Source organism: Trichechus manatus, unplaced genomic scaffold, assembly GCF_000243295.1.
Source record: "Trichechus manatus latirostris isolate Lorelei unplaced genomic scaffold, TriManLat1.0 scaffold00057, whole genome shotgun sequence".
NCBI classification, from domain to species: domain Eukaryota; kingdom Metazoa; phylum Chordata; class Mammalia; order Sirenia; family Trichechidae; genus Trichechus; species Trichechus manatus.
In genome coordinates this window covers 4,373,715-4,390,933 of record NW_004443993.1, presented here as the reverse complement: position 1 = coordinate 4,390,933, position 17,219 = coordinate 4,373,715, and the positions used below count along the sequence as shown (strand labels likewise).

Below are 17,219 nucleotides of genomic sequence, written 5' to 3'. Positions count from 1 at the left end.
GGATTCAAACTGCTGACCTTTTGGTTAGCAGCCAAGCTTTTAACCACTGCGTCACAAGGGCTCCAATAAAAAGTAAAATGTGGTAATAAAAGCAGAAAGCCCCCTGCAGGCAATGGACATCATTTATCACCCTTGTTCAGAGTGGGCAAGATTTACTGGTGCCGGATAACAGCCCTTCCTCCCTTACCCCACTGAGATAATTTAACAGAGTTCTGGGTTTCTTCAGAGGAAAAGCATTCCCCACTAAGGGCATACTCTGTGTCCTTTAGCAGCTAAGGAGATAGTGAGGGGGCAATTGCAATATAGCACACCTGTGCATCCAGCAAATAAGATACTACCCATAAGCAACCAGAACAGTACCTGTTGCAGAGCAAACAATAAACATTAGCTATGATTTTCGTTTCTGGGATCCCATGAGTCAGCTACTGCTTAGCCCTCAGGTACTGTCAGCATCTCCACACCTGGTGTGTTTTCTCCATCACTCCCTTTCTCCATCCCTCCTTCTCTCTTTCTTTCAATCTTTGGCTCCAGAATGAAAACAGGAAATGGAAAAATAGAAAGCCATACATGTTTGGTTGAATGCTTACACAAGGTAACATTCATGGACTATTTTGTCCACCATTTCTATGTGGTCTTGGGATGGGGATGCTGAGGAAGGCTTTCCACATATTCCTCCATATTTTCTTGCTTTGCTAAAACTGTGACAAGATTGTTTTCATTTATTATGTAATTTTGTTTTTAGCTGTCTTACTAAATAATATATTCATCAGTAAAGAAATAAAGGGGCACAATACTAGAAAATAAAAAGTTGTCAAGTTGACTACAACTCATAGTGACCCCATGTATATCTGAGTAGAGCTGTGCTCCACAGGGTTTTCAGTGGCTGAGTTTTTTGGAAGTAGATCACCAGGCCTTTCTTCCAAGGCACTTCCGGGTAGACTCAAACCGCCAACCTTTCAGTTAGGAGCTGAGCGCATTAACTTTTTGCACCACCTGCCCACTGCCATCGAGTCAATTCTGACTCAGTGACACTATAAGAGAGAGTAGAACTGCCCTATAGGGTTTCCAAGGCTGTAATCTTTACGGAAGCAGACAGCCACATCTTTCTCCCTTGGAGCACCTCGTGGTTTGGAACTGCCAACGTTTTGGTTAGCAGCCGAGCACTTAACCACTGTACCACGAGGGCTCCTTTTGCACCACCCAGGGACAGTATAATACTAGTCTGCTATTAATGATGACACGGCTCCATATTTATTGACAAGAAAATATATTCAGTATATATTAGATGAAATAAAATCAGATTAGAAAACAGATTATAAACTATGATCTCATTTGGTAAAATTATATATAAATATGAAACAAGTGAGAACAGATGAGTACTGAAATAAAAAGAATGGTCATCGCTTTATTATCTTCATATTCTTTTTCTCCTGATTTCTGTGTATTCTTTTTTCAAATAGCCTGTGTAAGTTAAGTAGTAAGAATAAACCAGTAAAGCTATTGTTTTACGTTGTCGGTATGATGTGGTGGGGAAAAAAAGAAATCATTCGGGCCAGAATTACACTAGTCTAGGTATGAATTTTGGGGATGACAAAATTTGTGCTGCTCATCCCCAAAATGTTGTAGGACAAACAGGGAATACACGGCAACTGCTTTGTAAACAAGTATCTATAGACATGCAAGCTATACTAACCATTCCATTCTTTCTCCTAATCACCCACATATTGGTAGGATGAATTGCAAATGTTCATGAAGAAAATTAGGCAGGAAAGCCCTGAGAGAAAGAACAAAAAGGGGGTGGTTAAGACCCTCAACAAGACGACTGACACAGTGGCGGCAACCACGGGCTGAAGCATAACAACGACTGGGAGGACGGCGCAGGACCGGGCAGTGTTTCGTTCTGTTGCGCATAGGGTCGCTATGAGTCGGAACCGACTCGATGGCACCTAAAAACAGCAATTTTTTTTAATGCTCTCACATGTTCTGAGTCCATCGAGGCAGATTTACTTTTTCCCTCAAGTAGCTCTTGGTCTGCTTATAAAAGATTGCTCACTTCCTGCAAACATTTCAGAAGTGTCTCCAAACACACTGGGCATGCTTAACGTAGATTACGGCACTCTAAGGCCTGTTAAGGAGCCCTCGTGGAGCAGTGGTTAAGTGCTAGGCTGCTAACCGAAAGGGAGGCAGTTTGAACCCATCAGCTACTCGGCAGGAGAAAGATGTGGCAGTCTGTTTCCGTAAAGATTCCAAACCAAAACCAAACCCATGGCCATTGAGTCAATTCCAACTCATAGCCACCCTATAGGACAGAGTAGAACTGCCCCATAGGGTTTCCAAGGCTATCAATCTTTATGGAAGCAGACTGCCACATCTTTCTCCCATGGAGTGGCTGGTGGGTTCTAACCACTGACCTTTTGGTTAGCAGCTGAGCACTTCAACCACTGCGCCACCAGGGTTCCCTTCTGTAAAGATTACAGCCTTGGAAACCCTATGGGACAGCTCTACTCTGTCCTATAGAGTCACTATGAGTTGGAATTGACTTGAGGGCAACGGGGTTTTTTAAGGGGCTGTTAAGGAGCCCTGGTGGTGATACGGTTAAGCACTTGGCTCTTAACCAAAAAGTTAGTGGTTCGAGTCCACCTGGAGGTACCTCAAAAGAAAGGCCTGGCAATCTACTTCTGAAAAATCAACCTTAAAAACCCTACGGAGCACATTTCTACTCTGACACACATTGGGTTGCCATGAGTTGGAACTGACTCGATGGCAACTTCTCTTTTTTAAGGGCTATTATATCATTTTCAGCTAAAAGCATGTTGACCAGGGTCAACAAACATTTACAGATTTGAGACTTTAGGGGTAAAAAAAATCAGATAAAATAGGAAAAACTAGAAAACTGAAACATATCAATGAATAAATGTTTAATGCCAGCAAAGGGCAACATAATGTTGACTTAATTGTTAAATTTAGCACTCATTAACAGTCTATTACATTTGAAAATAATATATAGGCTAGATTTTCTCTCTAGGCAAGTATTTTATATAAATAATTCCCATCGCTGTCAGTTCATTCTGACTCATGGAGACCCCATGAGTTACAGAGTAGAAGTATGCCCCATAGGGTTTTCTTATGGTGTTGGTGAAGAATATTGAACACACCATGGATTGCCAAAAGAATGAGCAAATCTGTCTTGGAAAAAATACAGCCAGAGTGCTCCTTGGAAGCAAGGATAGTGAGACTTCGTCTCACATACTTTGGACATGTTATCAGGAGGGACCAGTCCCTGGAGAAGGACGTCTAGAGGGTCAGCACAAAAGAGGAAGACCCTCAATGAGATGGATTGACACAGTAGCTGCAACAATGGGTTCAAAGATAACAGGCAATGTTTCATTCTGTTGTACATAGGGTCGCTGTGAGTCGGTACTGCCTAGATGGCACCTAATAACAACAACAACAGTCTTTACAGAAACAGATCACCAGTGCTTTCTTCTGTGGCACTGCTGGGTGGATTTGAACTACCCAACCTTTAGGTTAGTAGTTGAGTGTGGACCATTTGCACCTTGTAAATTAAATGAGTTAATCATTGGCAAATAAATTAAAAGGTAAAATTATAAAAATCCTCTTGATATTTATGGCAAAAAATACATACTATGGAAGGATTTTAATGTTTTATATAATATGGTTGAGGGCTTCTGAAATTAGGCGCAGAAAGTGCCTGCAACTACGCTGAAACAGCTTGAGTATCCCTATCCATCTTCAGTTCTAACTGTGGAATGTTCAGATTACAGACAGGAGCATCCCTTCAACGAGCTCCTTTAGATGGTCTGTTGTTGCTAGCTGCCATGGAGTTGGCCCCAATTCATGGTGACCCTATGCACAACAGGATCAGACCATTGTGATCCATGGGTCTTCACTGGCTGCTTTTCAGAAGTAGATCGCCAGGCCTTTCTTCCTCATCTGTCTTAGTCTGGAAGCTCCCCTGAAACCTGTTCAGCATCATAGCAACACAGAAGCCTCCACTATCAGATGTGTGGTGCCTGCTCATGAGTGGCACTGACCGGGAATTGAACCCTGGTCTCCCTTCTGGAAGGCGAGAATTCTACCACTGAACCACCACTGCCCCCCTTAACAACATAACCAGTTGCTATGGAGTCAGTTCTGGCTCATGGAGACCCTACATGTGTCAGGGTAGAACTGTGCTCCATAGGGTTTTCAACAGCTGATTTTTGGGAAGTAAATCGCTAGGACTTTCTTCCACAGTGCCTTGGATGGACTTGAACCCCCAACTTTTCAGTTAGCAGAGAATGTTTTAACCGTTTGCACCACCCAAGTTCTCCCCCCTAGCACCACAGTGCACATAATCCCATTGGAGACATACCTCAGCTCTGGTTAACAGAGCAACAGGGCGGAAACCCCACAGGTCACAATGTTGAATAAAAAACAGAATATGAGAAGCCAGGGGTCTTTGCTGTGTCTAGTTGAAGAGAATAAAATGTTTCAAAGACTTACCATACAAAGACAAGAACCAACTTCTAGCCGTAACGACGTATATGAGGGCAAGAATGGGAACTTGCACCTTCTTTTATCTTTCTCTGGTGTTTCTCAAGGAGAATTGGGGATTTTGTAACAAACCTATGGGGCATTCCTCTACTAATGTAATGGGCAATTGAAGAGGATCTTTTATTTTTTTCTTTTTCTTTTTATTGTTATAGTGTAAGTGAAAGTTTACAGTTCAAGTTAGTCTTTTATACAAAGATTGTTATGTGACCCTAATTGCTCTCCCCTTACTGGGACAGCACACTCCTCCTTTCCACTCCTGATTTCCCATGTGCATTCAACCAGCTCCCAAGAGGATCTTTTATTTTGTAAACAAACAAACAAGAAAACAGGGGAAGTCTACTGAAGTCTTCAACCTACTCTGAAATGCATAAAAAAATAAGATGGATGAATGGATGAGAAGAAGGATGCAGAGATGGCCATACACGTGCAAAAACAAGTATAACAAAATGTTAATCGTACATTCGCAACGGTGGGTGTATTGGCGTTTGTTATAAAATTCTTTCAACTTTGCAGTATGTTTGAAAATTTTCATAATGAAATGTTGGGAGAAATTTGAAGGTAGCATGTACTTATTGTAGAAATCTTAGATGACATGGACCAAAAACAAAAAAGAAGAAGACGAAAATAGAAGTTCCCTCTAAACTCTAAGCTCAGAGCTCCTGCTAACATTTTAGAAAAAAATTAATCATGCTACTCATGTTGTTTTGTAGTTTAATTTTTTAATTTACCTTTAGATCAGTGTTTGTCAACCTCAGCACTACTGACATTGGGGCTGGATAGCTTTTTGTTTGGAGGTAAGGCTGTCTTGTGCATTGTAGGATGTTGAGTAGCATCCCTGGTCTTCACCTACTAGATGGCAGAAACAATCTCCCCCCAGTTGTGACATCCAAAAATGTCTCCAGACTTTGCCAAGTGACCCCTGGTCCCCGAGTTCACAACCACCGTTCTAGGTTATAAACATCTTTCCATATGAAAATGCATACACATTTGAAGAAAGTTATAAAATCTTAATTAAAGACATTAATTATGACTTAAACCAGTGGAAAGAGATCTCATATGTTATCATGGAATGACTCATTGCCATGAAAATTTCTGTTGTACCAAAATTAATACAAAAAGTAGATGCAATTACAATTAGATATTCAATGCCTGTTTTGTCATGTTTCTGCAGAAGGATAGAACCAAAAAACCAAATCTGTTGCTGTCTAGTCAACTCTGACTCATAGCAACCCCATAGGACAGAGTAGAACCCACAGGGTTTCCAAGGAGCCCCTGAGAGATTTGAACTGCTGACCTTTTAGTTAGCAGTTGTAGCTCTTAACCACTGTGCCACCAGGGCTCCCAGGGTAGGATACAATTATTTTAAGCTCATATTGTTGTTAGTTGCCATTGAGTCAATTCCGACTGGTTGCGACCCCATGTGACAGAGTAGAACTGCTCGATTGAGTTTTCAAGGCTGTGACCTTTTGGAAGCAAATCACAAGGGCTTTCTTCCTTGGCATCTTCTGGATGGATTAGATCGCCAAACTTTCAGCTAATAGTTGAACGCTTAACCATTTGCACCACCTAGGGGCCCCTTAAGCTCATGTAAGAAGACTGAATGTCTGAGACTAGCCAAGGAAATTATGAAAAGAACTGTGGGGTTCAGGTGCAGACAGTATTTGAAATCATAACTATAAAGTCACCTTTCTTAAAACGTTGTTGTTGTTAGGTGCCGTCTAGTCTGTTCTGATTCATAGCAACCCCATTTACAACTGAACTAAATATTGCCCGGCCCTGCACCATCCTTACAATCATTGCTATGCTTGAGCCCATTGGCTACACTGTGTCTATCCACCTCCTTGAGGGTCTTCCTCTTTTTTGCCGACCTTGTACTTTACCAAGCATGATGTCCTTCTTCAGGGATTGATCCCTCCTGATAACATGTCCAGAGTATAAGTAAAAGAATGGATTTGAAACATTCAACTTCCATTCTTATAAGCCACCCAGCTGATGGAATTTTGTTACAGCAGTCCTAAGAAACAAATGCTGCTATCTAGCGGGTTACCGAGCAGAATGGGAAGCACCTATTCTCGTGGTTAACTGTAATTTAAGACCAAAAAAAAGTTGCTGTCAAGTCGATTCCAACTCATGGCGTTCAAAATGTGTCAGAGCAGAACTGTGCCTCGTGGAGTTTTCAGTGGCTGATTTTTCAGAAGTAGATCACCAGGTCTTTCTTTTGAGGCACCTCTGGATGGACTCCAACCTCCAACCTTTCTGTTAGCAGCTGAGTGCTTTAATTGTCTGCACCACTCAGGGATTCCAAGACATAAGACGCTAAAATGCTTGAATCAAAATGAAAACAAAGTGCTTTGGAGCTCAGAAAAAAAGGTGAGTAATGGCTGCAAAAGAAACAGGAAAGGTTTCCACGAGGAGGTGTGATTTGAGGTGAAACTGGAAAGACGGGTTTTACTTTGCCACACACAGATGGGTGAAGGAGTCTTACTTCCAGAGTAAGTGAGTGCCAGAGACAAGATACAGAACTCAGTTTACAGACCAAGAGCAGTACCATGTTGGAAGTACCGAGTCCAAATGGGGCAAGGTGCCTCACGGTCTTAGTTCTCTTTCCATCTGCTATTTCTGACTAAAATAAACTGCAACTCCTCTTTTTTGGAGGGCTTGGGAGAGGGAAGTCACTTTTCTTCTGCTTTTCTAGAAAGTGTTATATCTTCACTTTAGCAATTACTTAGAAAATGCTTTTCAGTCAAGTCCTAGGAGGGTGAAGTTACAAGACCACTGGACATATCTCTTCTAGATTGGGGTCCAAATATGAGAGCTGCCAAAATCTCTTGCTACAGCCTTTCTTGCCACATGAACCTCTCTTCGTGCCAACTGGGAAGTCCCTGGGTGGTGCAAACTGTTAATGTGCTCAGCTGCTAACCGAAAGGTTGGAGGTTCGAATCTGCCCAGAGGCACCTTGGAAGAAAGCCCTGGCAATCTACTTCCAAAAACTCAGCTGTTGAAATCCCTGTGGAGCACAGTTCTACCCTGGCACACATGAGGTTGCAGGAGTCAGGGCTGACTTGACAGCAACTGGTTTGGCCCCAAAGGGAACCTAGACCACACCTTGGCCTGATGAGTTCTCCTCCTTCCTCCCCACAGAGGCCAGCTCAGTCCCTCTCGTCCGTACAAAGCTATCTCTATTTTCCTTGAGCTTTTTAAATTTTTCTTTTTAGTTGAGGTATAACTTTCATTCAGTACTGTGGCAGAGTCTTTAATGAACCACTGGATACGTTTTAACATCAATAAACATGCGTGTAACCACACCCAATCGTGATATAGAACATTTCCAGCATCCCAAATGTTCTCTCGTTCCCCCTTCTAGTTGGTACTACCCCCACCCCTGCAACCCTAGAATGAACCATTCTCCTGATTTCTATCACCATTGGTGAGTTTTACCTTTGCTTGATCTTCATGTAAATAGACTCCTACAGTTTGTAACATTTGGGGTCTGTCTCCTTTCACTAATCTTTGTGAGATTCATCCAGGCTAGTGCATGTAGCTATACTTTGTTCTTTTTCGTGGCTGTGTAGTATATTCCATTGTGTGACTGTGCCCCAATCTACATGTCCATTCTGCCATTCTGCCATTGATGTTGTTTCCACTTTGGCCCTATTGTAAACAATGCTGCTGAGAAGATTCTGCTTATACATATATTCACAATTATACATATACATATTATACATTATACATATGTTCTGTGCCGTTGAGTTGATTCCGACTCATAGCGAACTTATAGGACAGGGTAGAACTGCCCCATAGGGTTTCCAAGGAGCTGCTGGTGGATTTGAACTGCTGGCCTTTTGGTTAGCAGCCTGAGCTCTTAACCACTTTGCCACCATGGCTCCTATTATACATATACACACACATATTATACACATATCATATGTATATTTTTATACATATACTATTGCGGTGCAGTGAATTACTTAACATGTCCCTTCTAGCCATAGTCTCTGTAACTCCCACCAAATGACTAGGTGAGGACTTTCAAAAGAGGTACTTGTGGCCCATCAAGGGTGTTGGATAGCTTGCTAATAGTGTAACTAAGGTAAATAAGGCACCGTTGTGGGGTGTGGAACCATGCAAATAAGATGTATGGAACCCTAAAGAGGGATTGGTCAGTTTTGCCATCCTGCTAGGCTTAAAAGAATAGTCAATCCCAGAGGAGAGGGAGACCTACTACCACCAAGAAAGAAGAGCTAGGAGTGGAGCGCATCCATTGGACCCAGGATCCCTGCGCTGAGACCTCCTAGACCCAGGAGACAGAGAGAGAGAGCTATAACACAGAAGACAGAGAGAGGCAGCACAGGCAGCAGAACCAGGACAGAGAGGGAGAGCTGGAACACCTGAGACAGCGAGAAGCAGCGGCAAAGAAATGGCAGCAGCAGAGGCAGCAAGACCAGGAGACGGGCAGGAGACAGTGCAGTGGGCTTCCTGGCCCACAGAGCAAGGCAGTTACAGTGGGTGTACCGACCCATGGAGCGAGAGAGCTAAGCACCTTTGGGCTGAGGTTTACTGGCAGAGTGGGGTGCCTCTGGGCACTTCCAGCAGAGCTGAAGGAGCTTTGTAACACTTGTCCGAGCAAGGCAGAGGCCAAGCTGTTCCAAGAGGCCCAAGAGGCCCGAGGGGCCAAGGGGCCTAAAGCCCAGGAGGCCGAGAGCCAGAGACAGGTGTGCTTGCAGGCGTGACTGAGAAGAGGCTGTCCTGATGGAAGAACTGTATCCTGAGCATTCCTGAACTTGAACTGTAGCCTGTTACTTCCCTAATAAACCCCATAATCATGCATATTGCCTATGAGTTCTTTGTGGCCATTGCAATGAAGTATTGAACCCAGCAGAGAAGTAGAGAGTGCGTGGGAGGGATGGCTGGTGTTAGAACTGGTAAAAAGGTTGGAGGGTGGAGGCATGTCTGACCTTAGGCTTAGCCTTAGGCTGTTGATCTTGATTCTCCTCCTGCCTTGTGAAGTTAGAAGAGACCAGGCACCCTTACCACATGATTTTTACACTTATCCTTTACTTAAGTACTCATTTCTCTTGGATATATGCCCATGAGTGAGTAGCATTGCAGGGATATAGAAGATTATCTATCTATCCATCCATCCATCCATCTATCCATCCATCCATCCATCCATCCACCCACCCACCTACCTACAGAAGGAGCCCTGGTGGTACAGTGGTTAAGTGCTTGGCTGCTAACTGAAAGGTTGGTGGTTCAAACCCACTAGCTTCTCTGTGGAAGAAAGATGTGGCAGTTTGCTTCCCTGAAGATTTACTGTCTTGGAAACCCTAGAGGGCAGTTCTACCCTATAGGGTTGCTATGAGTCGGAATCGACTCAATGGCAAAGGTTTATGTATAGAGAAAGGGTAGGGAGAGGGAGAGAGAAACAGGTGAGGAGAGGTGAGGAGACATATAAATATAGATTAGATACAGACATAGACATAGATATAGATATAGTCAGTTTGTCATACTGTGGTGGCTTACATGTTGCTATGATGCTGGAAGCTATGTTGCTGGTATTTTAAATACCTGCAGGGTTACCCATGGTGGATAGGTTTCAACAGAGCTTCTAGACTAAGACAGACTAGCAAGAAAGGCCTGGTAATCTACTTCTGAAAATGAGCCAACAAAAAACCTACGGATCACAGAATATTGTTTGATTACCAATGTTTTTGAAGATGGTGCAGAACAGGGCAAAATATTCCTTTTGTTACACATAGGGTCCCCATGAATCAGAGCTGACTCGATGGCAATTAACAACAACAGGTATGACCAAATAGTTTTTTCAGAGTGGCTTGTTATGGATTGAATTGTGTCCTTCAAACAGATATGTTCAAGTCCTAACCCCTAGTAACTGCGCACGTGACTGTGTTTGGAAATAGGATCTTTGAAGACGTTGTCAGTTAACATGAGGCCATACTGGATTGGTGGCTTCTAATCCCATCTGAGCTATATTTATGAAAAAGGAGAAGAGACACAGAGAGACAGAGGGAAGAATATCATGGGACGCTGCAGCTGCAAGCGAAGGAATGCCTGGAGCTACCGAGAGAGGCACAGAACAGATTCTCCCTCAGAGTCCTCAGAAGGAAACAACAAAGCCGATGCCCTGAATTCAGACTTCTAGCCTCCAGAGCTGTGAGACAATGAATTTCTGTTCTTATAAGCCACCTACTTTGTGGTATTTTGTTACATCAGCCACAGGACACTCATACCGACTTGCACCGATTCACACTGCACAAGCACTCAGTCTTCTCCTACATTTCCTAAGTGATCCGCACCGTGCAAGGTGATGCTTTTATTACGTGCTATCTGGTTGTTACTTTCTTCCTGGGTGCTGATGGGTACTGTCTCCCAGACTAGAGTGTTCAGCGCTGTAAGGGCGGGCACCTCGTTGCAAGCTCTTGCAAAAACCCACTTCCCTCCTTCCCTTCCTGTGGGCAGCTAGCAGAAAGCTGGGTGCAAACGAGTAATTAGCATGTGTTTGCTTATTTTTTGTAATATAAGGTATTAGATTCCCATTGCTGCAGAATTAATCTTTAAAGGACAATGTCAACTAAAAAAAAAATAGGGTGATAAATAATAAGTACATCATATAAATATGTATTTTTATATATGTAAATATGTAAGATTCCTGGATGAGGCAAGGGGTTTACACTTGACTACTTACCTAAAAGTTGATGGTTCAAATCCACCTAGTGGTACCACAAAAGAAAGGCCTGATGATTTGCTTTTGTAAAGATTACAGCCAAGAAAACCCTGTGGAGCCCAGTTCTACTGCGTAACACCTGGGGTTGCCATGAGTTGGAATCAACTCAACAGCAACAGACTTGAAGTTTTAAAAATATATATATATTTATACATATACACATGCACATACACATATATATGGAGCCCTGGTGGTGCAGTGGTTAAGTGCTCATCTCTTAACAGAAATGTCAGCAGTTGGAACCCATTAGCTGCTCTGAGAGAGAAAGATGTAGCAGTCTGCTTCTGTAAAGATTAAAAAACTTGAAAACCCTATGGAGCAGAGTTCTACTCTGACACACATGGAGTCGCCATGAGTTGGAGTTGACTGAAGGGCAACTGGTACTGGTAGTGATACTATGTGTATATATATGTAAAAATGTAAATGCAAAAGACAATGCTAGATATTGTTCATGAATATATGTGTTTTATGTGTGACTATATGCTTAGATATATTTGTGTTTGAATGTGTATTACATATTGTCATGGATTGAATTGTGTCCCCCAAAATATCTGTCAACTTGCCTGGGCCATGATTCCCAGTATTGTGTGATTGTCCACCATTTTGTCATCTGATGTGATTTTCCTATGTGATGTTGTCGCAGCGGCGACGGTAATTGGGACGGCGAAGACAGTAACCAACTGCACAACTCTTACAGAGAAGTGGGGCCAGGAGGGTCACTCTGAGGAGTCGACCCCCACTTCAGTCCCAGGAGTTTATTTTATAGTCAATACAGCAATCAATAAGGCCATTAACAAAACAATGGGCTTTGGGTGTGGGCAAGGGAGAAGGAATTCAGGTAAACAAGTCAATCAGTAAAGGGACAATAGGTTTGGGAAAACACATCCGGACAAGTCTCAACATGCTGTGCAACATAGAGGCCTGTGGGGGCTGCAGTTGTCAATAGTGCAGCCATGTTTAAATGGCATATATCCCCACATGATGTAAATCCTATCTCTATGATGTTGATGAGATGGGACTAGAGGCAGGTATGTTAATGAGGCAGGACTCAATCTACAAGACTGGATTTTGTCTTGAGCCAATCTCTTTTGAGATGTAAAAGAGAGAAGTGAACAGAGAGTCAGGGGGACCTCATACCACCAAGAAAGAAGCACTGGGAGGACAGGGCATCCTTTGGACCAAGGGTCCCTGTGCAGAGAAGCTCCTTGACCAGGGGAAGATTAATGACAAGGACCTTCTCCCAGAGCCGACCGAGAGAGAAAGCCTTCCCCTGGAGCTGGCGCCCTGAATTTGAACTTCTAGCCTCCTAGACTGTGAGAGAATACGTTTCTATTTGTTAAAGCCATCCACTTGTGGTATTTCTGTTATAGCAGCACTAGATGACTAAGACACATATACATGTATGAAATTGAGAATGGAAGGATTGTTGTTGTTAGCTGCCGTCAAGTTGGCTCCAATTCATGGTGACCCCATGTACAACCTAACAAAACGATGTTGGGTCCTCACAATGATTGCTGTGTTTGGGCCCATTTTTGCAGCCACTGTGTCAATTCATCTCATCATTTAAAAAAAAAAAAAACAAACTCATTGCTGTCGAGTCGATTCCAACTCATGGTGACCTTATGGGACAGAATACGGTTATCTCACCATAAAAACCAACCAAACCTACTGCCATCAAGTCGATTCCAACTCACAGCAACTCTATAGGACAGAGTAGAACTGCCCCATACGATTTCCAAGGCTGTAAATCTTACAGAAGGAGACTGCCACATCTTTCTCCCAGCATCTCACCATACACAAAAATAAATATGATATTTGCCTGTTTGGGGGAGCCGCATTTAGGGGAATTGAGAAAACTGAGCATATTGGGCCCAGAGAAAAAAAATGCTTAACTGGTTGATAATTCCAAACCCAAACCCATTGCCGTCAAGTGCATTCAGACTCAGCAAGCCTATAGGAAAGAGTAGAACTGGCCCACAGGTTTTCCAAGGCAGAAAATCTTTGCGGAAGCAGGCTGCCACGTCTTTCTCCCAAGGAGAGACCGGTAGGTTCAAACCACTGACCTTTCGGTTAGCAACTAAGTTCTTTAACCACTGTGCCACGAGGGCTGATAATTTGATGCTGTCAAATATGTGAAGGACTGACTATTAGGTCATTCTATGTAGCACTAAAAAGCAGAACAAGGGTAGCGTATTTTGGCCACTATAAAGAAAAACTCTGCAATATTTAGACTTGTTCAAAATAAAATGGGTAGTGGAATCCTGAATGGGATGCTGGAACAGAAAAAGATTATTAGGTAAAAATCAAGGAGATGTGAATGAATATGGACTCTCATTAATACTAATGTATTGATATTGGTTCATTTAATTGAAACAAATGCATCACACTAATGTAGGATGTTACTAACAGGAAACTGGGACCTCTCTGTACTATCTTTGTAATATTTCTGTAAACCTACAACTGTTCTAAAAAATTAAGTTTAAGAGTAAAAAGAGAACCTACAGACTGGGAAAAAATTTTGGGACCTTATAAGTCAGACAAAGGTCTAATATCTAAAATTTACAAGAAAATCCAACACCTCTACAACAAAAAGGCAAATAATCCTATTAAAAAATGGGCAAAGGAAATGAACAGACACTTCACCAAAGAAGACATTCAACTGGCCAACAGGCACATGAGGAAATGCTCATGATCACTAGCCATTAGAGAAACGCAAATTAAAACCACAATGAGATACCATCTCACTCCGGCATTACTGGCACGAATCAAAAAAACTGGAAATAACATATGTTGGAGAGGCTGCAGGGAGATTGGAACACTATGCACTTCTGGTGGGAATGCAAAATGCTAACAACCATTTTGGAAAATGAGATGGCGCTTCCTTAGAAATCTAGAAATAGAAATACTATACGATCCAGCAATCCCACTCCTAGGCATATATCCTAGAGAAATAAGAGCTGTCACACGAATAGACATATACACACCCATGTTCATTGCAGCATTGTTCACAATAGCAAAAAGATGGAAACAACCTACATGCCCATGAGCAGACAAATGGATAAACTAACTATGGTACATACACACAATGGAGTATTACGCAATGGTAAAGAACAATGATGAATCTGTGAAGCATCTCATAACATAGATGAGACTGGAGGACATTATGCTGAGTGAAATAAGTCAATCACAAAAGGACAAATACCGTACAAGACCACTACTGTAAAAACTCATGAAAAGGTTTACACACAGAAAGAAACAATCTTTGTTGGTTATGAGGGATAGGAGGGGTGGTGGTGGGGAAATACTAAATAGACAACAGATAAGTGGTAACTTAGGTGAAGGGTAAGACAGTACACAATACTGGGGAAGCCAGAACAACTTGTACAAGGCAAGGTCATGGAAGCTCCATAGACACATCCAAACTCCCTGAAGGACCGAACTGGTGGGCGGAGGGCTGTGGGGACCATGGTTTGGAGGAACATCTAGCTCAATTGGCATAACAGTTTATAAAGAAAATGTTCTACCTTAAGACCTAGGGGTCTTAAAAGCCTGTGAGCAGCCACCTAAGATACGCCACTGGTCTCACTCCTTCCGGAGCAAGGGAGAATGAGAAAACAAGATACAAGGGAAAGATTAGTCCAGAGGACTAACAGACCACAACTACCACAGCCTCCACCAGACTGAGTCCAGGACAACTAGATGGTGCCCTTCTACCACCACTGACTGCTCTGACAGGGATCACAACAGAGGGTCCTGGACAGAGCTGGAGAACAATGTAGAACAAAATTCTAACTCCAAAAAGAGACCAGACAGAGACTGGAGAAAGCCCGAGAGTATGGCCCCCGGATACCCTTTTAGCTCAGTAATGAAGTCACTCCTGAGGTTCACCCTTCAGCCAAAGATTAGACAGGCCCATAAAACAAAAAGAGACTAATGGGGCACAACAGTCCAGGGACAAGGACTAGAAGGCAGGAGTGGACAGGAAAGCTGGTAATAGAGAACCCAAGGTTGAGAAGGGAGAGTGTTGACATGTCGTAGGGTTGTTAACCATTGTCTTAAAACAATATGTGTACTAACTGTTTAATGAGAAACTGTTTGTTCTGGAAACCTTCATCTAAAGTGCAATAAAAAAAAGAAAAAAATACTTCTAAAATGGAAAGAAAATGGGAAGAATGGAATTTCTAACAAAATGAATATGAACATGCAAAATTGTCGCTTCCTAAGTAACACATCTTACATTTGAATCTCCATGAGCTCCTTTCTCTCTTGTAAACACGATTCCCTTTTCCAGTGTGCACGACTGTTTGAAATCTGGGTTAGAAAATTTGTAATTCACCTGTTAAACTATAAGTTATACAATATTTTAATATTATTGCTATATATGAAATTTATTTCTAGCTTCACCTCCTGTCTTTCTAAACCTTTTGGTCTAAATTCCCATGTAAATGTAGTCTGTTTTCAATTTACTGCAACTTAACAACTTCTTTCTGGATGTGTTTTAAACTGAGAATAAAACGCTCTTTCAGGAAAAATAAATTAAGTTTACTAGATAGATAAAAGCTGTTTGCTGTCAAGTCAACTCTGATTCATCCATGTGTGTCAGATTAGAACTGCACGCCATAGGATTATCAGTGACTGATTTTTTGGAAGTAGATCACCAGGCCTTTCTTCTGAGGTGCCTCTGGGTGGACTAGAACCTCCATCCTTTTGGTTAGCAGCGGAGCACATTAACTGTTTGTATCACCCAGGGATGATAGATAGACAGATAAATAGATAAATAGATAGCTGATAGATAATAATAGATTAGATAGATAGATAAATAATAGATGATAGCCGGATAGATAGATGATTGATAGATGATAGATAATAGATGAAAAATTAGGTAGATAAGTAATAGATGATATACAGATAATAGATAGACAGGCAGACAGACAGATAGACAGACCGATAGAACGAACAAACTGATTCGGGAATGAATTCCTCTCACTGCAAAGATTTAAGCAGAAGCCATTTAACTACCTCCTGTGTGTAGGGGGTGGGGCAGTTAATTGTTAGATTTTATATGTAACTGGTAAGGATCTCCAGCCACAAACTCAGGTGAGCAATGAATATGTCTTTCCCTGTTTTTCCCACAAGTGAATTGAAGTTTTGTCTCAAGTCAGTGGCGCACAGCTGTTAACCAAAAGGTTGGAAGTTCAAACCCACCCAGAGGTGCGTCAGAAGAAAGGTCTGGTGATCTACTTCCAAAAGGTTACAGCCATGAAATCCCTATGGAGCAGTTCTACTCTGCACGCATGGGGCCGCCAGGAGTTGGAATCAACCTGACGGCAAATGGTTTTGGTTCTCATGTCAGTTCAGGGTCTCCAGGCCTCTTTTCCCCAGAGAGCGCCTCTGGGTTCTGGTCACCAACATTGCATCAGGCATACTGTTCAGGATGGATCAGAAACATCCTTGTACCCTTGGCCACTCTGGGATGTGGGGGACCTTGCTTGGAACCATATCGGCCACTTCAAGTTAGAACAGATTCCTTCTACTTCTGGGTCCCCCAAATTGTGCTGTACTGCCCCCCACACCCAGGGGCAGAGGGAGTAGGCAGGAACCTCAAGAATGGCTCAAGTCCTTACTTCCTCAATGACTCTTCCTTCCTCTGTCCCTGCACATGGTTATCTGGCCTTGGGTGAGGGCATAGGAGGGGCTGTGGCTGGTCTTATGCCCTAAGTTGCCTCATACACTTTATATATATGTACATATACATAATGTTTTAGATGAAGGTTTACAGAGCAAATTAGTTTCTCATTAAACAATTAATACATATACTGTTTTGTGACATTGGTTGCCAGCCTCACGACATATCAACACTCTCCCCTTCTGGACCTTGGGGTCCCCCTTACCAGGTTTCCTATCCACTCCTGCCTTC

At 42.5% G+C, this 17,219-nt stretch overlaps 1 protein-coding gene across 1 annotated transcript in view; it reads right to left on the bottom strand.

Annotated features, from left to right (window-relative positions):
• The window catches only part of LOC101357806 (adhesion G protein-coupled receptor E2-like), a 79,618-nt gene that overhangs the window by 50,497 nt on the left and 11,902 nt on the right, over positions 1 to 17,219 (bottom strand). Inside the window, 3 exon segments of the mRNA XM_023733073.1 lie at positions 1,726 to 1,774; positions 4,507 to 4,573; positions 15,540 to 15,613. Coding sequence (XP_023588841.1) covers positions 1,726 to 1,774; positions 4,507 to 4,573; positions 15,540 to 15,613 — 190 coding nt within the window.